Source organism: Aotus nancymaae, unplaced genomic scaffold (genome assembly GCF_030222135.1).
Source record: "Aotus nancymaae isolate 86718 unplaced genomic scaffold, 86718_ANA_hifiasm-v0.15.2.pri h1tg000003l, whole genome shotgun sequence".
Lineage (NCBI taxonomy): Eukaryota > Metazoa > Chordata > Mammalia > Primates > Aotidae > Aotus > Aotus nancymaae.
The window spans coordinates 52,410,139-52,434,524 of record NW_026988414.1 but is presented as its reverse complement, the minus strand read 5'-3'; the positions used below and the strand labels follow the sequence as shown (position 1 = coordinate 52,434,524).

Genomic DNA, 24,386 nt, shown 5'->3' with positions numbered 1-24,386 from the left:
TCCTACCAGGGTGGTGTCAGAGAAAGCAAAGTAGGGAGCTGGAATTTTATCACAGCTTGCCAGTAATGAGCCTCCTCTTGCCTCTTGAGGTGTCAGTGGAGACTACATGGAGACCCTGGCCTTTTTTTTTTTTTTTTTTTCATGGAGTCTTGCTTTGTTGCCCAGGCTGGAGTGCAGTGGTGCAATCTTGGCTCACTGCAACCTCTGCCTCCTGGGTTCAAGCGATTCTCCTGCGTCGGCTTCCCAAGTAGCTGGAATTACAGGCACCTGCCACCATGCCTGGCTAATTTTTGTATTTTTAGTAGAGACAGGGTTTCACCATGTTGGCCAAGCTGGTCTGAAACATCTGACCTCAGGTGATCTGCCCACCTCAGCCTTCCAGAGTGCTGGGATTACAGCCGTGAGCCAGTGCACCCGGCCTAGAACCTGGACTTTTATTCCCACTCACTAGTAAAGAGAAGTCTCCCTCAGATGTCAGGTAGGCAACTTGGATGTCTATCTGGACTGGGCAATAATGAGATGATACCCCCTTTTTCCCCCTAGCAGAGTGGTGTTAGAGAAATCCAGTTAAAATAGAAGGTTTAAATAAGAGCTGGAGTTGCATAACAATAAATAAATATTTAGGTTTCAATTAAAAATCACTTATGCCAGTATCCAATAGATGCCAACATGAGCCATCACACTACCTCACTTCAAACTATACTACAGGGCTACAGTAACCAAAATAGCATGGTACTATTGGTACAAAAACAGACACATAGTCCAATGGAACAGAATAGAGAGCACAAAAATAAGGCTGTACACCTAGAACCATCTGATCTTTACAAATCTGACAAAAACAATCAGTGGGGAAAGGATACCATGTTCAATAAATGATGCTGAGATAATTGGCTAGCCATATGCAGATGATTGAAACTGGACCGCTTCCTTACACTGTATGCAAAAGTCAACTCAAGATGGATTAAAGACTTAAATGTAAAACCCAAAGCTGTAAAAATCTAGGCAATATTATTCGGCACATAGGGCAAAGATTTAATGATGAAGATGCAAAAATGAATCACAACAAAAGCAAATATTGACAAATGAGATTTAATTAAACTGAAGAGCTTTTGCACAGTATAAGAAACTATCAACAGAGTAAGCAACCTACAGAATGGGAGCAAATCTTTTTAGGCTATGCATCTGACAAAGGTCTAATATCCAGCATCTATAAAGAACTTAATTTTATAAGAAAAAAACAGTTTCATTAAAAAGTGGACAAAGGACATGAACACTTCTCAGAAGAAGACATACACGCAGCCAACAAGCATACGAGAAAAAAGCTTAAAATCACTGATCATTAGAGAAATCCAAACCCAAATCACAATGGATACCATCTCACACCAGACAGAATGGCTATTATTAAAAAGTGAAAAAAATGTATATAAGTTACTGGCAAGGTTGCAGAGGAAAAGAAATGCTTATACACTGTTGGTGTAGGTATAAATTAGTTCAACCATTGTAGAAAACAGTGTGGCGATTCCTTAAAGACTTAAAAACAGAACTACCATTCAACCCAGCAATTCCATTACTGGGTGTGTGCCCAAAGGAATATAAATCATTCTGTCAAAAGACACATGCACATATATGTTCATTGCAGCACTATTCACAATAGCAAAGACATTGAATCAACCTAAATGCCCATCAATGGTAGTAGACTGGATAAAGAAAATGTGGTAGCTGGGCATGGTGGCTCATGCCTGTAATACCAGCACTTTGGGAGGCTGAGGCGGATGGATCACGAGGTCAGGGGTTTGAGACCAGCCTGACCAACATGGTGAAACCCCATCTCTACTTAAAAATACAAAAATTACAGGAGGATAAAGAGTAAACACACACACACACACACACACAAATTAGCTGGGCATGGTGGCACGCGCCTGTAGTCGCAGCTACTCGGGAGACTGAGGCAGGAGAATCGCTTGAACCCAGGAGGCGGAGGGTGCAGTGAGCCGAGATTGCATCACTGCATTCTAGCCTGGCAACAGAGCAGGACTCCGTCTCAAAAAAAAAAAAAAAGGCTGTTTATTGTAAAAGTAATATGATCATGGCAAAAAATTTAGAGTATCTAAGTTATAAAGTGAAAAATACCATTCTGCATCTTTCTAGATATTTTCTAGGCATGTAAAAAGCACATATATCTGTGTCTGCATATAAAATATGCATGTATAAGGCTGGGCATGGTGGCTCACGCCTGTAATCCCAGCGCTTCGGGAGGCTGAGGCGGGCCAGGAGGATAGGGTGGTGGTTTTTGCAAGAAGGCTTCTGAATAGGGTGGCCAAACTCATCCGGGGTTTTTGCCTGAGACTTTTCTGATTTTAATACTGAAAGTCCCATGCCCTGGAAGCCTTCTCAGTCCCAGGCAAACGAGGACAGTTGGTCATCCCAAGGGCAGAAGTTAAACAATGGAATGGGTAGTTAGGAATCAGCACACAATTAAGATGCACAGGCAATCCACTCAGCCAGTGTAAAAGTCCTTATCTGTTTATGAACCTGGTGTCCAGAATAAGTATAGCCTGTTGTTTTGTCTTTATTTACCCTCTGACTGGAAAGTGCATATTCAGATGTATCAGGATGAGACAGCAGTATGTTCATGAGATTATTTTGTAGCAAATGTTTTGTGGAAATTTATAGAATGAGGAACTTTCTAAGGAAATAATTAATACATTTTTAAAAACCGTGGGCTAGGCGCAGTGGCTCATGCCTCTAATCCTAGTACCTTGGGAGGCTGAGTCTGGCAGATCACTTGAGACCAGGCTGAGCCACATGGTGAAACCCTGTCGCTACAAAAAGTGCAAAAATTAGCTGGACATGATGGCACATGCCTATGGTCTCAGTTACTCAGGAGGCTTAGATCGAGGCTGCAGTGAGCTGTGAGTGTGCTATAATCTAACAATAGGCTTTAAAATATATCCCTTGACTGAACTATACTACAATTTCTGTGACCCATAAAATTTTGAGAGGAAGTTTATTTCTCAGTAGAGATGGAGCCATGAGTCCATTTTTAAACCATGACTGATTTGCTTTTTTACATTTCTTTTGGTGTTCCTTCATCTTTTTGTCTTGGGGACAGTCTCCTACTAATTTGTTCTTTTCCTTTCTGTATATTGATGTCTTTAAAAGGTACAGTGGGGGCCAGCCAGCCTTGGTAGATGGCGTAGGCAGAAGCAATAATGTAATTTCAGTATTATTTGGGGGCATATGGCAAAATAGTGCTTCTAAGTGGTGCTTCTAATATGCACATTTAAAGAAAATGTTTGGGCCAGGTGCAGTGACTCATGCCTGTAATCCCAGCACTTTGAGAGGCCAAGATGGGCTGATCACTTGACGTCAGGAGTTTGAGACCAGCCTGGCCAACGTGGTGAAACCCCATCTCTACTAAAAAAATACAAAAAAGTAGATGGGCCTGGTGGCATTCGCCTATAGTTCCAGCTACTTAAGGGGAGGCTGAATCAGGAGAATTGCTTGAACCTGGGAGGCAGATGTTGCAGTTAGCCAGGATTGTGCCACTGCACTCCAGCCTGTGTGACAGAGTGAGACTCCATCTAAAATAATAATAATAATAAATTTTTTAAAAAAGAAAATGTTTGACATATCATAATTTTGCTGTAGGTATTATATATGACTTTATGCCTTTGTAAATAATATATAAATACATTTAAAAATGATTAGTGTATGCATTGCTGGTGGAAATATAACCCAAGAAAGTGTTAGGGGACAGCTTGGCAGTAGATAGTTGCACTTAGTAGAAGCAAGTTAGATCGAGAGGACTCAAGGCACTAAAGATCCTTTGTGGTAAAAATCACAATGTATTGTATTTCTCAACATTATAATTGGGACTGTAAATTGATGCTCCTTCCACTGGAAAACGGCTAAACTGCTGCCATCTGCCTCACTTACAGGAAGTGAGCTAAATCTATATTATCTATGATGAAAAGGTTCGCAGGGCATATTGTTGAAGGAGAAAAGGAAGCTGTACAATGGGAATGTTACAATATGTGACATATATGTACCTATTCATGTAAATGTGAAGAAAATGAGAACAGTGGTTATCACTGGGGAAGAAGCTAGAAAGGAAACTTTATTTATTCCTTTTTTACAAGAATACATTCATGTATATGAAGAAAGAAAGATCAGGTTTTAAGTTATCTAGGGTATAACAATTCTATTTTTCTTCTCCTCTTTCTTCACTTACTTGACCCCCCTTCATCTCCTGCCTCTCCCCATTCATCTCCTTTTCTTCCTTTTATTTCTATGTTTAACAAGAGGAAAGCCATGTTTACGTTAAAGCCAAGAAACTGGTCATATGTGCACAGTGTGTGATGCACAGTGGGTGATGCGATTCACAATTTTTAGATGCTAATGGAGGAGTTAAGCCAAGGAGGTCAGAATGTGGTTGGACGGATTGGGGTTGAAAATCAGCTGGGGGCAGTGGAAGGAGCCCGGCGCTGTGGAAATTGGCTCTCTGACTTTAGCCAGCCTTGGAGCTTTTCAGTGCTGTCAGCTATATCCCTTTGTAAAGCAAGGGATAGTTTTTATTTTGTTTTATTTTATTGAGACAGAGTTTCACTCTTGTCGCCCAGGCTGGAGTGCAGTGGTGCGATCTCAGCTCACTGCACCGCTGCCTCCCCGGTTCAAGTGATTTTCCTGCCTCAGCCTTTCCAGTAGCTGGGATTACAGGTGCCCAACTAATTTTTTTTGTATTTTTAGTAGAGACAGGGTTTCACCATGTTGGCCAGGGTGGTCTCGAACTTCTGACCTCAGGTGATCCACCCACCTCAGCCTCCCAAAGTGCTGGGATTACAGGCATGAGCCACCGTGCCTGGACTAAGGGATGGTTTTTAAGATCCTTCTTAAAATGATCCTTATTAAAAAGTCCCTCATAAGGATCTTTGATTCTTTAAATGAGTCCAGAAAGTTAAGTCAAATTGTCTCAGTTTGCAGATGACATGATTGTATATTTAGAAAACCCCATCATCTCAGCCTAAAAACTCCTTAAGCTGATAAGCAACTTCAGCAAAGTCTCAGGGTACAAAATCAGTGTGCAAAGATCACAAGCATTCCTATACACCAGTAATAGACAGAGAGCCAAATCATGAATGAACTCCCATTCACAATTGCTACAAAGAGAATAAAATACCTGGGAATACAATTTACAAGGGATGTGAAGGACCTCTTCAAAGAGAACTACAAACCACTGCTAAAGGAAGTAAGAGAGGACACAAAAAGATGGAAAAACATTCATGGATAGGAAGAATCAATATTGTGAAAATGGCCATACTGCCCAAAGTAATTTATAGATTCAGTGCTATCCCCATGAAGCTACCATTGACTTTCTTCACAGAATTAGAAAAAACTACTTTAAATTTCATATGGAACCGAAAAAGAGCTCGTATAGCCAAAACAATCCTAAGCAAAAAGAGCAAAGCTGGAGGCATCACACTACTTGATTTCAAACTATACTACAAGGCTACAGTAATCAAAATAGCACAATACTGGCACCAAAACAGATATGTAGACCAATGAAACAGAACAGAGCCCTCAGAAATAATGCCACACGTCTACAACCATCTGATCTTTGAAAAACCTGACAAAAATAAGCAATGAGGAAAGGATTCCCTATTTACTAAGTGGTGTTGGGAAAACTGGCCAGCCATATACAGTAAACTGATACCAGACCCCTTCCTTACACTTTACACAAAAATTATCTCAAGATGGATTAAAGACTTAAGTGTGTGGCTGGGCACAGTGGCTCACGCTTGTAATCCCAGCACTTTGGGAGACTGAGGCAGGTGGATCATGAGGTCAAGAGATCAAGATCATCCTGGCCAACATGGGGAGACCCCATCTCTACTAAAAATACAAAAAAAATTAGCAGGGTGTGGTGACACACACTTGTAGTCCTAGCTACTCAGGTGGCTGAGGCTGGAGAATCGCTTGAGCCTGGGAGGTGGAGTGTGCAGTGAGGAGTGATCACACCACTGCATTCCAGCCTGGTGACAGAGCAAGACTCCATCTCAAAAAAAAAAAAAAAAAAAAAAAAGACTTAAATGTAAGACCTAAAGCCATAAAACCCTAGAAGAAAACCTACACAATACCATTCAGGACATAGACCTGGGCAAAGACCTCATGACTAAAACACCAAAAGCAATGGCAACAAAAGCCAAAATTGACAAATGAGATCTAATTAAACTAAAGAGCTTCTGCACAACAAAAGAAACTGTCATCAGAGTGAACAGGTAACCTATAGAATGGGAGAAAACTTTTGCAATCTGTCCATCTAACAAAGGGCTAATATCCGGAATCTACAAGGAACTTAAACAAATTTACAAGAAAAAAACAACCCCATCAGAAAGTGGGTGAAGGATATGAACAGACACTTCTCAAAAGAAGATATTTATGCAGCCAACAAACATATGGAAAAAAGCTCATCATCACTGTCATTAGAGAAATGCAAATCAAAACAACAATGAGACACCATCTCACGCCAGTTAGAATGGCAATCATTAAAAAGTCAAGAGACAACAGATACTGGAGAGGATGTGGAGAAATAGGAACACTTTTACACTTTTGGGAGTGTAAATTAGTTAAACCATTGTGGAAGACTGTATGCTGATTCCTCAAGGATCTAGAACCAGAAATACCATTTGACCCAGCAATCCCATTACAAACCCAAAGGATTGTAAATCACTCTATTATAAAGACACATGCACCTGTATGTTTATTGCAGCACTGTTCACAATAGCAAAGACTTGGAACCAACCTAAATGCCCATCAGTGATAGACTGGATAAAGAAAATGTGGCACATATACAGCATGGAATGCTATGCAGCCATAAAAAGGGATGAGTCCCTGTCCTTTGCAGGGAAATGAATGAAGCTGGAAACCATCATTCTCAGTAAGCTAACACAGGAACAGAAAACCAAACACTGCATGTTCTCACTCATAGGTGGGAGTTGAGCAAGGAGAACACATGGACACAGGGAGGGGAACATCACCCACTGGGACCTGAAGGGGATGGGGGGCCAGGGGAGGGATAGCATTAGGAGAAATACCTAATGTAGATGATGGGTTGATGGGTGCAGCAAACCACTATGGCACATGTATACCTGTGTAACAAACCTGCATGTTCTGCACATGTATCCCAGAACGTAAAGTGTAATTAAAAAAAAAGTTAAGGGCTTTGATCATAACAATGAACAAAAGCCTACTACTGGCCAGGCTCGGTGGCTTATGCCTGTAATTGGCCGAGGAGAATGGATCACCTGAGGTCAGCAGTTCCAGACAAGCCTTACCAACATGGTGAAACCCCATCTTTACTAAAAAAATAGAAAAAATTAGCTGGACCTGGTGGTGCATGCCTGTAGTCACAGCTACTTGGGAGGCTGAGGCAGGAGAATTGCTTGAACCCGGGAGGTGGAGGTTGTAGTTAGCCAAGATTGTGCCATTGCACTCCAGTCTGAGCAACAAGAGCAAAACTCTGTCTCAAAAAAAAAAAAACCCCAAACACCTACTGCTTATACAGTACTTAGACACTTATCCTGATTCTTCTTTCGTACCTGCTTCTTGATAAATGAAAACTGACCATATTTCTTTTCTTTTTCATTAATCTAGGAAAAATTGGCCACATTTATCAGATTGGAGACTATATACCACCTGTGACATCTCAGACAATTTTTCCGTATTCTTACCCAAGGTCATAGGACTCCTATGTGGGAAAGAGAGAAAGATCTTCAACAAAGTGAACCAACTAAAGGCTGAGTGTGGTGGCTCACACCTGTAATTCCGGCACTTTTAGAGGCTGAGGCGGGTGGATCACTTGAGGTCAGGAGTTAAAGACCAGCCTGGCCAATGTGGTGAAACCTCGTCTCTACTAAAAATACAAAAATTAGCTGGTTTTGGTGGGTGCCTGTAATCCAAGCTAATCATGAGACCGAGGCAGGAGAATCACTTGAACCTGGGAGGCAGAGGTTACAGTGAGCCGAGATTGTGCCACTGCACTCCAGCCTGGGCAAGTGACAGAGTGAGACTCTGTCTCAAAGCAAAACAAAACAAAAACAAAGTGAACCAGCTAGAAAAAGGTACCCCTTTCTCCATAATGATACAGCCTCACTTAGGTGTTTTAGACCTGGATTTTAACCAAAGGCAATAGCTCTGCTCCCATTCTGCCCCTGACCAAGGATCTTGTGCTCCTCCTTTGACTTGCATTTCTCTCCCACCCATCTTTCTCCCCTTTCTAAAAAGAGTGTCATGCTTAGCTCCTCTCCTCCCCAGATGGTGGCAGAGGCAGGCGTTGGTCCCTGAAGTTGCCAGCCCTTACTTGCCTTATGCCTCAAGCTCTGAGCTTTGCTGAAGCAAACATTCTATTTAGTTGTGTACCAGTGTGATTTCTTATGTCTGGGAAAGCTCTTCAGCCCTGCCCGCTTCAGTTCAGTTCAGGTGCCCACCATCATGGTTTTTTGAGACATCCTCTAAGTGACCATTCTGTATTGTCCAACTTGAGTGACCATTCTTTTCTTCTGAAAGCCCTGTGCCCTTCGCTTTGCAGGCTTCATCTTCCCTATCCACCTATTTCTGAATGTGGTTTTTGTTTGTGTTTAGTCCGGGACCCCTCCTACCCCATCCCCATGGGTGTTACTCGTGTAGACTTAAGCCATCATCTTCACATTCGACATACTTCCTCTGTGTGCTCAGTCCTCCTCTCACTCCACAATCAGAGATGAGACTTAAAAGCTGAATGTTTCTACCACTTCATATTTTCTAAAATGGCCTTAATTTAAAAACAAAAAAGAGAATATAACAAGTGTTGGCAAGGATGTGAGAAATTGGAACACTGTTCATTGCTGATGGGAATATAACAACACTGCTGTGGAAAAAGTTTGGTGGTTCCTCAAAACGTTAAAATGGAATTAGTACACCAGCCAGTGCCTGAGTCCGTTCATGCTACTATAAGAAAAGACCTTAGACTGGGTATTTTATAATAACGGAAATTCATTTCTTACAGTTATAGAGGCTGGAAAATCCAAGGTCGAGGTGCCAGCAGGTTTGGGGTCTGGTGAGGGCTCCCTGCTTCAAAGACGGAGTACATGCTACACCCTCACACTGTGGGAAGGGTGAACACCTCCCTCACACCTCTGTTATGATAGCACTCATCCAATTTAACGCCTCCAAAGGCCCCACCTCTTAATATAGTCGTGTGTTGGGGATATATTCTGAGAAATGTATAGGGCCGGGTGTGGTGGCTCACGCCTATATCTCTGCGCTTTGGGAGGCGGAGATGGATGGATCACGAGGTCAGGAGATCGAGACCATCCTGGCCAACATGGTGAAACCCTGTCTCTACTAAAATATAAAAAATTAGCCGGGTATAGTGGTATGCGCCTGTAGTCCCAGCTACTGGGGAGGCTGAGGCAGGGGAATCGCTTGAACCTGAGAGGTGGAGGTTGTAGTGATCCGAGATTGTGCCACTGCACTTCAGTCTGGTGGCAGAGCAAGACTCTGACTCAAAAAAAAAAAAAAAAAAGAAATGTATTGTCAGAAGATTTTGTCATTCTACAACATTATAGACCATACTTACACAAACCTAGATAGTATAGCTTTGTATACACCCAGGCCGTATGGTATGGCCTATTGCTCATAGGATATAAACCTGTACAACATGTTACTGTACTGGACACTGTAGGCACCTGTAACACAACAGTAAATATTTGTATCTAAGCATATCTACACTTGGAAAAGTATCAGGAAAAATATGGCATAAAAGCTCCATTATAATATGGGTCCACTGTCATATATGTGGCTCTTCGTTGACTGAAATGTTATTATATGGCAAATTCTGATACTATCACATTGATGATTAAGTTTTAACGTATAAATTTTGTGTGTGTGGGTGGGACACATTTAGGCCATAGTACCCAGCAACCATTAATGTATGAGTGGATAAACAAAATGTAGTATATCCTTACAATGGAATGTTATTCAGCCATAAAAAAGAATAAGGTACTAGTATATGCTGTAGTATGGATGAAACTTAAAGACATTACGGTAAGTGAAAAAATAAGCTAGATACAAAAGATCATATATTGTATGATTCCACTTACGTGACATATTTAGAATAGGTAAAATCACAGAGACAAAAGGCAGATTGGTGGTTGCCAGGGGCCGAGGGAGGGAGAAATGAGGAGTGACTACTTAATGAGAATAGCGTTTCTTTTCAGGGTGATGAATACATTTTTGGAACTAGATAGAGGTGATGGTTGCCCATTATGAATGTACTAAATGCCACTGAACTGTATACTTTAAAACAGTTTTATGGTATGTGAATTTTACCTCAATTTTAAAAAGTTCAGAAAAAAAAAGCTATGAGTCTGTGAAACAAACAACCCCAAAATTAGCCAAACAAAAAGTGAGTTAAAGTAATTCGGGGTGAGGTTCTAGGGTTATGCTATCCAATATGACAGTCACTAGCCACATGTAGCTGGCTGTTGAACACAGGAAATGTGCCTAGCCCAAACTGAGGCTTGTTGGGAGCATGAAATTTACACTGTTCTTCAAGTCCTTGGTGTGAACGAAAGAATGTAAAGTAGGCTAGGCACAGTGACTCATGCCTATAATCCCAGCACTTTGGGAGTCTGAGGCAGGAGGATTGCTTGAGGCCAGGAGTGCACAGCATGGTGGTGCATGCCTATAATCCTAGCTATTCAAGAGGCTGAGGCTGGAGGCTCCCTTAAGCCTGGGAGTTAGAGGCTGCAGGGAGCTGATCCCACCACTGTACTCTGGCCTACTTGACAGAGTAAGACCCAGTCTCTCAGAAAAAAAAAAGCAAACTATTTCATTAATGATATTTAATAGTGATTACATGTTCAAATGACAATATTTTGAATACGTTGCATTAAATAAGATAGATTATTAAAAATTTAAAAAAGTTGAATGCCCATGGAGACATAACACGGAGGTTTAAATCCACACCAAAGTCTACGAGATAAAATGATACCATTTTAAAGCTGGGAAGAAACTTTCAAATATGATCTTTACCTAAAAATAGGTTTTGATTAGAATGAGAAAGCTGTCAAAGGACAACTAAGGGGGATACTAGAAAGAGTCCTCTTTTCCTGTAGGCCCAGGGGAAAAGGCTGGCCTGGCTGGGGAGGATGATTGGGAGCTGGACAATGTCTACTCTTTTTTATGCCTTCATTAAACATTTTTTTTTTTAAACCATTGTTTAATACAGACCTTATGGCTGGGCGCAGTGGCTCACGCCTATAATGCCAGCACTTTGGGAGGCCGAGGCGGGTGGATCACGAGGTCAAGAGATCGAGACCATACTGGTTAGCATGGTGAAACCCCGTATCTACTAAAAGTACAAAAAAATTAGCTGGGCGTGGTGGCGCACTCCTGTAGTCCCAGCTACTCAGGAGGCTGAGGCAGGAGAATTGCTTGAACCCAGGAGGCGGAGGTTGCGGTGAGCCAAGATCGTGCCATTGCACTCCAGCCTGGGTAACAAGAGCGAAACTCCGTCTCAAAAAAAAGAGAAAAAAAATACAGACCTTATTTTTAAAAAGGTAAATGCAGGTGGGCGTGGTGGCTCACGCCTGTAATCCCAGCACTTTGGGAGGCTGAGGAGTGGCTCACCTGAGGTCAGGAGTTAGAGACCAGCCTGGCCAACATGGTTGTTAGTAGAAACCCAGTCTCTACTAAAAATACAAAAATTAGCTGGGCGTGGTGGTGAGTGCCTGTAGTCCCAGCTACTCAGGAGACTGAGGCAGGAGAATCTCTTGAACCTGGGAGGCAGAGGTTGCAGTGTGAGGGACTGCGCCATTGAACTGCAGCCTGGGCAACAAGAAAGAAACTCTGTCTCAAAAATAAATAAATAAATAAATAAATAAATAAATAAATAAATAAGTAAGTAAGTAAATGCAGCCAGGCATGGTGGCATGCCCCTAGTCCTACCTACTTGGGAGGCTCTGGTGGGAGGATCACTTCAGCCCAGCCTGGACAACATAGCTAGACCATGTCTCTTAAAAAAAGATAATGAAGGCCCGCACCATGGCTCACACCTGTAATCCCAGCACTTTGGGAGGCTAAGGAAGGTGGATCACCAGGTCAAGAGATCGAGACCATCCTGACCAACATGGTGAAACCGCATCTCTTCCAAAAATACAAAAATTAGTTGGGCTTGATGGCACATGACAGTCCCAGCTACTCAGGAAGCTGAGGCAGGTGAATCACTTGAACCCAGGAGGTGGAGGTTGCAGTGAGCTGAGATCACGCCACTGCACTCTAGCCTGGCGACAGAGCAAGACTCTGTCTCAAAAAAACAAAAAATTATGAAAAAAGTAAGTGCAAGTAAATTAGAATGCTTCGTAATTAAACTTGCAATTATTGGTTCTTTGAATCAAGAGAGGAGCTTGGGCAGCTTTCATAGACTGCAGTGTTTTTATAGCTGCTCCTATGATCAAAGAAGCAGCAGGGAGCTCCTTAAATGGTCATTTAACAATTTTAAATTTTCCTGATTCTACATCCGTTGTCAAAAAAAAGTGTAAGAGACTGGGTGTGGTGGCTCACACTTGTAATCCCAGCACTTTGAGGGGCTGAGGTGGGTGGATCACTTGAGGTCAGGAGTTTGAGACCAGCCTGGCCAACATGGGGAAATCCCATCTCTACTAAAAATGCAAAAATTAGCCAGGTGTGGTGGTGAGTGCCTGTAATCCCAGCTCCTCGGGAGGCTGAGGCAGGAGAATTGCTTGAACTCAGGAGGTGGAGGTTGCAGTGAGCTGACATTGCACCACTGCACGTCAGCCTTCCAGCCTGGGTGACAGAGCGAGACCCATCTCAAAGAACAAAGAAAGAAAGAAAGAAAAATGCAAGAACTGAAACAAGATGTATGGCCACGTTTATCCCAATTTGAAAGGACATACCTGAAAGAGGCCACTTTATTTTTTTGCCCTTTTTACTTTATACTCATCTTTGTGTTTTACATTTTTTCCTGCAGATCAGCAATGTCTTGTTTTTCATTTTACCGCCCATCTGCATGTGCTTGTTTCGTCAGTATGCAACATGCTTCAACAGCGGCATCTACTTAATATGGACTCTTTTAGTTGTAGTGGGTAAGTAGAGTAGTTTCGGAACATGGACTGAATGGGAGGAAAAGGAATTCCACACATTTCCGGTCCCCTTTGAACATAATGTTTTGTAAACTAAAGTCACTCTGAGGTCTTAGCAAACTTTTTTTCTGCTTGCTTGCTGGCAAAAGGACTCTTAAATTCAGGCTTGATAACAAGGTTGGCATTACTATTACTTGCCTGCATTTGAGTCTTCATTTGTGTAGTTGCTATTGGGGCAATGCCAGTGCAGTTTTCTGAGAGCGGCTGAAGAAAGTCGTGAAACAATTGAACTCTGGGGAGGCTGGTTTCTAATGGACTAAAATTGAAGAAAAAAATGTAGATGTTTGATCCCTCATTGTTTTGTGAAATACTTGTGTCATTTCCATTTCCTCCCACAGGCAGGTTGGGAATTCTTTACACTGAGGGAAAGTTGACTTTTATTTACTGCCACTTCCCATAAAGGCTCTGTGATGAAGACAGAATGTGTTTAAGTGTGGAACTGTTGAAGTTCTGATGTGCTGATATTTGGGCCCTGGTTGAAATCCTCTTTCTAGACTTGAGGCTTGCATGCCTGGGTGGTGTGAGTTTCTTTCTTCAGTTTCTTTTTTCCGAGAGAGAGAGTGATCTGGTGACTGTGATAGCTGTTGGTGAAAGGACTGTCCTTAAGCAGTGTATTGAATTTGTGTCTCTTCTGTGGTGACCTTTTTATATTGGTTGTAATTGATTCTAGGAATTGGATCTGTCTACTTCCATGCAACCCTTAGTTTCCTGGGTCAGATGCTTGATGAACTTGCAATCCTTTGGGTTCTGATGTGTGCTTTGGCCATGTGGTTCCCCAGAAGGTATCTGCCAAAGATCTTTCGGAATGACCGGTAAGCTTGCACTAAACATTTTTGCATTTGCCACTAGGTGTGGTACCCCATATAACAATGTATATATGAAGAAAAATAGCACATGATTGAGTTCAGCCTAGTGATGAGCTTACCATATACTTGTTCGCTATCTACTGATTGTTTTTATGATCTGACAATATAAATAAACTGGCAGATTAAAGAGGGAATTTTAATGCTTAGGGAAGAACTGATATAACATCGGGGACAGAGAGTCAAATAGTGTCCTTGTTTGATATGAGCAAGAATGGAAAGACTTTCAGTCAGGGCAACATACTGAATGGTGATTTGATACTCTTTGATTTTCTGCTACAACATTTCCTTGAGACAAATCCAACTCCACCAGTTTTATACATCTGAAGTAGACTCCAGACTGATAAACTGGTTCTTGGAGCTATAGATACTGTATTTTTCAAGTTGCTTCTTTTTTTTGCTTCCGATGAGAGCTGTGTACCTGTGTGCACTCACATGCGCGTGCACGCGTGCATGCACGCACACGCACACACACACACACACACACACACTCTTATATACTGTATATATGTTCAAACTGGAAACCCAGAATTTCAGGAAGGATGCATTTTAATAGCCATTGTGTTAGGGTTATACAGTTATCCATCCAGTAAATATTTTTGAACATTTACATTTTACTATGCATTTTTCTAGGCACTGGAATATCATGGTAAACGAAACAGCAGAGTGTTCCTCTAGTGAGCTTACATTGAAGTTGGGGAGATTACAAATCAACAAACAAACAAGTAAATAATATAATGTTAGAATATGTTGGGTACTGTGATGAAAAGTGAAGCTGATAAGGGTTTAGTGGTGACTTAGGGTGCTGATTTAGAGTTTGGTCAGAGAAAGTCTTTCTGAGGTGTGTGAAGTTTGTTACTATCTAAAGGCACAGAGAAGATTCAGCCCAATAAAGATGAGAAATGTTCCGAGAACACATTACCCACATTCTCTGTAGGACACTGTTTTGTCAAAATATGTATTGTTATGGCTAAGTAGTCTAAAACTATGGATTCAATGAAGCAAATAGTCTAAAACTGTGGATTCAATGAAGAAACGCTCCCAGAACATATTACCCACATTCTCTGTAGGACACTGTTTTGTCAAAATATGTATTATTATGGCTAAATAGTCTAAAACTATAGATTTAATGAAGCAAATGTGCCCATGGAAGAGTTATACCAGGAAAAGAAAATAATTCATTATAGTTTAACTGGCACTTTGAAAAGGGACAGGAGCTGTGCGGCTGCTGAGGACTACGGCTGCTATCTGTGGACGCAAACGGAGAAGCATCTATGAAAAATGCTGGCTGCAAGGGGCACATTATATAATTGTGTGTATGATATCCTAATTTTAGAATGAATGAACTAAACTCTTTCTCAGTATGTTTTTGTATTAGCACAAAACTGCCTGGGAGGTGAGGACACCTAATTAGAGCCATTGGCTATTCTTGGGAATTACAGCAGAGAGGGACGGCCGCTTTTACCTTTCATCTGAACTGGTTGATTTTTTTTTCCTTCCTCTCTCTTCCTTCCTTCCTTCCTTCCCTCCCCCTTTCTTTCTTTATCTTTTTTTCTTTTTTTCTTTCTTTCTTTTTCCCTCCCTCCCTCCCTCCCTTCCTTCCTTCCTTCTTTTTTTGTCTCATTCTGTGTTCAGGCTAGTGTGCAGTGGAGTGATCTTGGCTCAATGCAGCCTCAACCTCCCCAGGCTCAGGTGGTTCCCCCTACCTCAGCCTCCCCAGGAACTGGGACTACAGGTGCATGCCACCACGTCTGCCTAATTTTTGTATTTTTGATACAGAAGAGGTCTTGTTATGTTACCCAGGTTGGTCTTGAACTCCTGGGCTCAAGCAGTCCGCCCATTTCAGTTTCCCAAAGTACTGGGGCTACAGATGTGAACCACTGCACCTGGCCTAATTTTTTTTTTTTTTTTTTTTTTAAATAGAGATAGGGTCTTGTCATGTTGCCAAGGCTGGTCTCAAACTTCTGGGCTCAAGTAGTCTTCCTATTTGGCCTCCCAAAATGCTGGGATTATAGGCTTGAGCCTCTGCGCTTGGCCATGGCCTAATTTTTAATACTAAATATTTATTTTAAAATGAGATAGGGAGAAAACATGCTTTGATTGGATTAGCTGTACAATCTCATCCTGAGAAGCAGGATTTGAATTGAATAGTATTATCTCTGAGTATCCATTAGCGGATAGAAGCACCCTCAAGAAGGTTACTTATCAGAAAATGAGAAAGTGAGAGAGTAAAAGGGGTGGTGGGGCAGGGAGGAGGAGGAGAGAGAGAGAGAGAAAGAGAGCAAGGGAGTGAGAGACAGAGAAAGAGCTGTTTACAAGTAGAAGTTCCTCGTCTTAGATGAAAAGTGGTTCTCCATCTTGGTGAGGCCTTCTAATCGGCAGGGAAAATATGCTTTCAAACGTGGCCAGGTTGGTTTACGCGGTCTCCAGTTTCCAGTCCGGTTCAGTTTCCTTGTTCAACTTTAGGAGAAGCCTTTGGAGGCGAGGAAGGGGTTAAGGATGCAGGTGGAGGTAGAGGGCACCAGGTAGGGTCATGAGGTGATTCTGCACATAGGCACCTTTTAACTCTGCCTGAAAAACAAGCCATTTACCTTTTGGCTTTTCCCTGTTTTGAAACATACCCACCAGTCACAACCATCCTTTCTCTAAACCTGGTGTACATTAGATTGAGAGCTGAGGAACCACTTTGCTCATAGATGTTATCTTTCAAGTCCCGAAATCTGAGTAAGATATTAAAGAAATAGGAATAAAGGTTTTGTGTTTGTGACATTCTGGAGGCCTGGGTTGAAATTCCAAGGGACGGTTTTTAATACATTCATTATAGAAAACCTTGTTTTATTTTCTTTTCTTGGTTCCTGGAGGTAGGGGGCATGCTGTTTGAGCAGGAAAGAAGAAAATAGGGTGATGACATCGGTAGTTAAAGCTTATCAACTTACTTATTCTCTCTCTCTCTCTCTCTATCTTGTTGCCCAGGCTGGAGTGCAATGGCATGATCTCGGCTCACTGCAACCTCCACCTCCCGGGTTCAAGCAATTCTCCTGCCTCAGCCTCTCGAGTAGCTGGGACTACAGCTGTACGCCATCACGGCCAGCTAATTTTTGCATTTTTAGTACAGACATGGTTTCACCATGCTGGCCAGGATGGCCTCCATCTCTTGACCTTGTGATCCACCCACCTCAGCCTCCCAAAGTGCTGGGATTACAGGCGTGAGCCACCGCACCTGGCAAGGCTTGCCAACTTTAATAATTAAAACAGAGCCAGGTGTGGTGGTGCATGCCTGTAGTCCCAGCCACTCAGGAAACTGAGCCCAGGAGTTTGAGCCCAACCTGGGCAACACAGTGAAACCCCACTAAAAAATAGAAAAAAAAAAAAAAAAAAAAGGAAAACATATTGTGAGGCAGAGTTGTCTGTGACTGTTTGGGACTTTTTCATCACCAGCAGCCTGCAGCATTTCTCTAGGGAAGACGTGAAAATATAGTCACTCTGTCCTCCTTTGGAGGCAGTGGGTACCATATGTACATATATCCCTGGCTTTGGAAACAATCTGGGTTTGAATCCTAGCTTTACAATTTGCAAACTGTATGACTTGTCTTGACTCTATTTCCTCATGTGTAAAATTGGGTAAACAATACTGTTGATCTCTGGGACCTTTGAGACGATCCTGTAGAGCACTTAGCACAATACTAAGCATCATGGAGAGGGCTCAGTCAAAGTTAGCTCTCCTGACTGCCTGGGGCATGGAGAGGAGAGTTCTGCCTAGCATTTCTGAGATATGCATACGAATTGATGGAGAGAATGGACATTGAAACTTTTAATGAGCAAAGAAATAAAAGGTGCATGTTAAGGGAAAAGTAAATAAGGATTTCAACTCTATTTGTACATCTTCAATTTTCCGGTCATCAGGGAGGGCAAGAAGGCCACGCCCCTTTGCATGTACGTCACTGTCCATGATGTGGGACAGGTGGCAGCTCTGCAGTAGAAGTGGCAGACCAGACCAAAGAAATCATGTCAAAACTAGGATTTCTGTAGATCAGGGATTTCTGGTTTATCTGCCTAACTTACCAAATAGTAAACATTTATCTCCTTTTCTTTCTTTTTCCCTTCCCTCCCTTCCTTCCCTCCCTTCCTTTCCTTCCTCTCTCCCTCCCTTCCTCCCTTCCTTGATCTAGACTTTGCTGGAATATTCTTTTTTTCTTTTTTTTTTTTTGAGATGGAGTTTTGCTCTTATTGCCCAGGCTGGAGTGCAATGGCACAATCTTGACTCACTGCAACCTCTGCCTCCCGTGTTCAAGCAATTCTCCTGCCTCAGCTTCCCGAGTAGCTGGGATTACAGGCACGTGCCACCACATGTGACTAATTTTTGTATTTTTCGTAGAGATGAGGTTTTGTCGTGCTGGCCAGGCTGGTCTTGAACTCCCGACCTCGGGTGATCCGCCCACCTTGGCTTCCCAAAGTGCTGAGATTACACGTATGAGCCATCACTTCTGGCCTTTGCTGGAATATTCTAAACACACATTAAAAATAGTTTTAATGTGAGATTTTTGGAGAAGAGACAGTAGAGTGTGGTGGCTGAGTTTGGATCAGACAACATGGCTTTGAATAACAATTCACTAAAAAAAAAGGGACACCATTTTGCTTGTCTGTAAAGTAGAGATTACAAAAGTATCTTCCTCATGGGGTCAGAAATACATGGGAAAATTATATAAGACATATAGTACAGTGGCTTACGCAGAGTGAAGACTCAATAAGTGCTGGTGGTTATTATGAATGTCTTAGTGTGTTTTTTTTTTTTGAAATGAAGTCTTGTTATTTCGCCCAGTCTAGAGTGCAGTAGAGTGATCTTGGCTCACTGCAACCTCTTCTGGGTTTAAGCGATTCTTCTGCCTCAGCTTCCAAGTAGCTTCCCAAGTAGCCACTTGCTACCATGCCCAGCTAATTTGTATTTTTAGTAGAGATGGGGTTTCACCAGGTTGGCCAGGCTGGTCTTGAACTCCTGACCTCAAGTGATCCATCCACCTTGGCCTCCCGAAGTGCTGGGATTATAGGCATGAGCTGTTGTGCTCCGCCTGAATTTTTTATTGATATGTAATAGTTGTACATATTTTATATAGGGAAATTATTAATGTTCATTATATCAATAGGATATAAATGTTGGTTTTAAAGAAAAAAAAAAACTTTCTTTCATCTTGCCTAGACTGTCCTAAGACTATTCAAGACATTCAGCTGTTGATGGTTATTAATATTTTTTAGATATTTTTATTTTGAGAAAAAAAAAAATGAGAATAAGGAACTATTACAGGGTAATTGAATCCCACCTCTTTTTTTGTGACAGGGTCACACTCTGTTGCCCAGGCTGTAGTGCAGTCACGCAATCACAGTGTACTGCAACCTCTGCCTCTTACACTCAAGTGATCCTCCTACCTCAGCCTCCCGAGAGGCTGGGACCGCAGGTGCCTATCACTGCACCTGGCTAATTTTTGTATTTTTTGTAGAGACAAGGTTTTATCATGTTTCCCAGGCTGGTCTCAAATTCCTGGGCTCAAGAGATCCTCCCACCTTGGCCTCTCAGTGCTGGGATGACAGGTGTGAGCCAGTGTGCCCAACCTTGTATCCACTTCTTAAATGATTTATTCTGCTGTACTTGTGATGATTTTATCTTTACAAAATCTCAGGAGAGCCTTCACTTTATAATCCACTTTAGTTTTTGAATCCTGAATGACCAGGGAGCAGTCTGGGATCTGCCCGCCTTTCTAGCATTCTTGCTGGATGACTTGAGGCTGGAATCTTAAACTGTCTGGGCCTTAGTGCTTTAATTATAAAATAACAGGGTTAGACTAGCTCTCTGAGGTCCCTTTCATGACCAAATGCTATAGTGCTGTAACTATCAAGGCCTGGCTGTTCTAAATAAATTATGTTTTAGTAGCTTATAGCAGTGGATCTTAACCAGGGACATTTCCAATTCTTACAGGACATTTAGAAAGTTTGTGGACATGTTTTTGATGGTCACTATGATGGGAGGTTTTATCATCTATAAATTTCATTTCATTTCAGAAGAACAAAAACATTACCACTGCTTTAAAGGGTAGCCAATGATAGTGGTTTTCAAGCCTAAAAAGTAAAAAGTGGTTTTACATTTTACCAAAGTAAAAAGGGACACAGGGTATAGGCTTGAAAACGACTGCTTTAAAGGGTAGCTAATGATAACAGTAACAGCTTTACTCTAAAAATATTATGATGATGGTACTGGGTTGTTAGATTTTGGTTTGGAGAATATAGGAAGCTGTGGTGCTAAGGGTTTCCTGACCTTGTGTTTCAGTGTGAGACCCTAATGGGCTGGAAAGTTGAAAACATGACCTGAGGCTGTCGTCAATCACAGTTTAGAAAAACATGCTGTTGGGACCTCTTACTCCTAGATATTTCCAGCTCTCTTTTTCCCAGGGCCTCTGTTGACTCTGGGGTCTGCTGGGCTGGCTGGCTGGCTTTCTGCTGGCCACATGGCCTCCATTTACTTCTCCTGGCTTCAGAAACTTGTGTTCACAGGATGTTCTCGTTGGCCAGCACATTCCTGTACACCTTCTGGACCAGACATGGGGAGGTGTCTGCAGATGGCCTACTCTAAAGAAAACATGTTTCACAGCTGCGTGTGGTGGCTGATGCCTGTAATCTCAGCACTTTGGGAGGCCGAGGCAGGTGGATCACCTGAGGTCAGGAGTTCAAGATTAGCCTAGCCAGCATGGTGAAACCGTGTGCCTACTAAAAATATAAAAATTAGCTAGGTGTGGTAGCGGGTACCTGTAATCCCAGCTATTCTGGAGGCTGAGGCAGGAGAATCGCTTGAACCCTTGAAGCGGAGGTTGCAGTGAGCCAAGATCGAGCCATTACACTCCAGCCTGGGCAACAGAGGGGGACTCTGTCTCAAAAAAAAACCCCAAAAAACAGAAAGCATGTGTTTTCAAGCTTACTGCCTTTAAACCATTTGGCAGTAATCTGTGGAGCCTTTGCAACAGCAAGTCAGTCACATTTTCTCTGAGAGTATGATATCAACAACAAGAATATTATTTAAAGTAGTATTTATTTTTTGTTGGCACATGCCTTTAGTCCCAGCTAAAGGACACTGAGGCAGAAGAATCGCTTGAATCCGGGAGGCGGAGGTTGCAGTGAGTCGAGATTGTGCCACCGCACTTCAGCCTGGGCGACAGAGATTCCATCTCAAAAAAACAAAACAAAATGCAAAAACAAAACAAAAAAGTAGTATTTATTTTTAAAATGATAGTAAGGATAAAAGTAGTAATGAATTTTATTAGCACATAACATGTACCAGGCACTGTGTTAATGCTTACAAGAACACTGTGAAGCACAATGTCTTAATTTTTATGTGGGAAAGCCTCAAAGAGTTGAGTTACTTGCCAAAGGTCTCACAGCTAGTAAGCAATGGAGGCAGGATTTGAATGCATGTCAGTCTCACTGAAACTCCTGTGCCTTGAATCACTGTTGCCCTGTCTGACCTGTGCCTAATTCCAAAACGACTGGATGCAGAGAGGTGATGCACTTTGGACGTTTCTGATTATGTGTTTATCCTACTGAAAAAGGTCACATTGCCTTGGCATGAGTCACAGACCCTCAATCCCAGTGGAAGAGTTATTGTGGGTCACCAGGGGCCCTGTGTGTGATGGCTGTGGGCCCTCACCCTGAGCAGGCGGCCTTTCATCCAGTAGATGAAGAACACCAGGCGAGGCCAGGAGAAAAACATGCCTCTCCTGAGGATTAGCTGCCTGGAGCCTTTCCCACATATATTTTTTCCTCTGGTAGAGGTTCAGAGCTATAATTCCTGTTCATTCCAGTCTGAAAGTTGGCAGCTTGGTCAATGATTTCCTGTGCCTTGATGATGAATGGCTTTCCTATTTAAGAGATAAATTTGTAGTTTGAGGGTTCAATGCCCTTTGATTTCTTTATAATGGAATTTCATTCAAATTGGCTTCCTAACTGTGACCTGTTCCAGGGCTCTTGGCCAAAGTAAATTGTACTAATGAGGAATAACAGAAACTTCAGGAAAATCGTGTACTCCTAAATTTAAGTCATGGATGAGGCCTTGGAAATCATCTAGTCCAGCCTTTTCATTTTACAGATAAGGAAATGAGTCCCAGGGAGAAAAGAAAGAGCATGTCTAGGATCACGTCGCCACTTCTGGCTCTTTCTACTGAAATGACCTCCACTGAAGGGTGTGAGGATAGTATTGATTATTTGTCTGAGACTTGTCATTTCAAAAACTTGTCGATGTAAATTCTTGTGCATACTAGACTTGTAGGTTGTCAATAAATATAGACTATTCTTCTTAGTCTATTGAAATTTTTTCTGAAAACTTTTTTTGGGTGTGCTAGACACATAGGACAAATTTTCTTTTAAACTAGGATGCATTATGATTTGTGAATGGTCTCTGTTTTACTTATGAACGTTGTATATGTTCACTTTGTAGAACAGGGGGTGACAAACTATGTCCTGTGGGCCAAAAGGGTCCTGTTTTGCAAATCAGGTTTTATCAGCTTCCAGCCATGCCCATTCATTTACTTATTCTCTGTAATGGCAGAGTTGAGTAGCTGTGGCAGAGACCTTAGGACCTGCAAAACCTGTGTGTGTATGTGTATATGTGTGTGTGTGTGTGTGTGTGTATGTATATATAATTTATTAAATATAATATTTATTTAATATAATTATACACATTTAATTATTAATGTATATCTTTGATTAAATATGTATTTATAATTCTATGTAACTGTATATAGCATAACTATATGGTTATACATAATATAAATATATTTATATAATATATTCTTTATACTTACAAATAAACATATATTTAATTAAATACTTATATAATTTATTTTATGTTCAGGTTATAGCTCACTGTAACCACAAACTCCAAGGCTCAGGCTGTCCTCCCACTTTGTCCTCCCAAAGTGTTAGGACTACCTACATGTGTGAGCCACCATGCCCAGCCCAAACCCAAAAACCCTTTATAGAAAAAAACTGTTAAACCCTGCTGTAGGACATCTGAAAAAATACAGAGAAATCAAACATTTGAAAAAATATAGAAAAATTGGCTGGGCATGGTGGCTCACCCCTGTAATCCCAGCACTTTGGGAGGCTGAGGCGGGTGGATCACGAGGTCAAGAGTTTGAGACCGGCCTGGCCAACATGGTGAAACCCCGTCTCCACTAAAAATACAAAAATTAGCTGGGCGTGTTGGCACACACCTGTAATCCTAGCTACTTGGGAGGCTGAGGCAGGAGAATTGATTGAACCCAGGAGGTGGAGGTTGTAGTGAGCCAAGATCGTGCCACCATACTCCAGCCTGGGCAACAGAGCAAGACTCTGTCTCAAAAAAAAGAAAAAAAAAGAAAAGAAAAGAAAGGAAAAGAAAAGAATACAGAAGAATCACACAAAGGAAACAGTTATCCATATCTCACCCTCAGAGATGTAGGTTGACTGTAATTTTACCATTCTTATGGCTAAATATTTTGAAAATCTCTAATTACTTCCTAAGGATAAGTTACTTGAAGTGGAATTCCTAAGCCAGTGAGTGTGAATGGCTTTTTGAACCTTAGTACTTAGTGCAGAATTTCTTTTCAGCTTGCCAACATTAAACACACAAACAAGAACTCCTTTTCTAATGGTTTTGGTTTTGCTTCATGGATTCAGGGGCAGGTTCAAGGTGGTGGTCTGTGTCCTGTCTGCAGTTACAACGTGCCTAGCATTCGTCAAGCCCGCCATCAACAACATCTCTCTGATGACCCTAGGAGTTCCTTGCACTGCACTGCTCATTGCAGAGCTAAAGAGGTAGGTACCATGATTCCTGCCTACCCCTTAGGCTGTCCCTGTGCTGGGAACACACCAGCTCAGGGCTCCTTTGCTGCTCTGCAGCAGAAGAGGAATTGTATTCCTCATGAAAGTTAGTTGCTGACTGTTGGATGGAAGCAGGTTTTCATGGTTTGGATCATTCTATTGATCACAGCTAGATTACCAGGACCAATCTCAGCACCTAGACCAAGATGTCTAGACTTAATTCTGTAGAAAAGAAAAGTTTTAAAAGGTTATTGCATTCAGACACAGAAGGAGAAAGAGGAAGGGGCAGGGAGAATGAGTTTGTATCTATAAGAAAATATGAACTTCAGGTGGACTGCAGTTGATAATGATACTTTCTCTGAGGTTTAGTGTCTCATTTACAATCTATCAGGTAACGGTTTTGCTCTTTGCATTAGCATTTTCTTTTGGGCACTTGTGTACTCAGGGTTCAGGATGATATTCAGAAACGTTTTCATTTAGT

The 24,386-nt window shown here is 41.9% G+C and overlaps 1 protein-coding gene across 12 annotated transcripts in view; it reads left to right on the top strand.

Annotated features, from left to right (window-relative positions):
- Nucleotides 1-24,386, top strand: part of LOC135276738 (alkaline ceramidase 2-like) — a 72,413-nt gene that overhangs the window by 9,387 nt on the left and 38,640 nt on the right. For all 12 annotated transcript variants that reach the window (XM_064381249.1, XM_064381224.1, XM_064381211.1 and 9 more), the window contains exons 2-4: nucleotides 13,031-13,145; nucleotides 13,873-14,014; nucleotides 23,762-23,899. In XM_064381249.1, coding sequence (XP_064237319.1) covers nucleotides 13,031-13,145; nucleotides 13,873-14,014; nucleotides 23,762-23,899 — 395 coding nt within the window. The remainder of the gene's footprint in view (nucleotides 1-13,030; nucleotides 13,146-13,872; nucleotides 14,015-23,761; nucleotides 23,900-24,386) is intronic.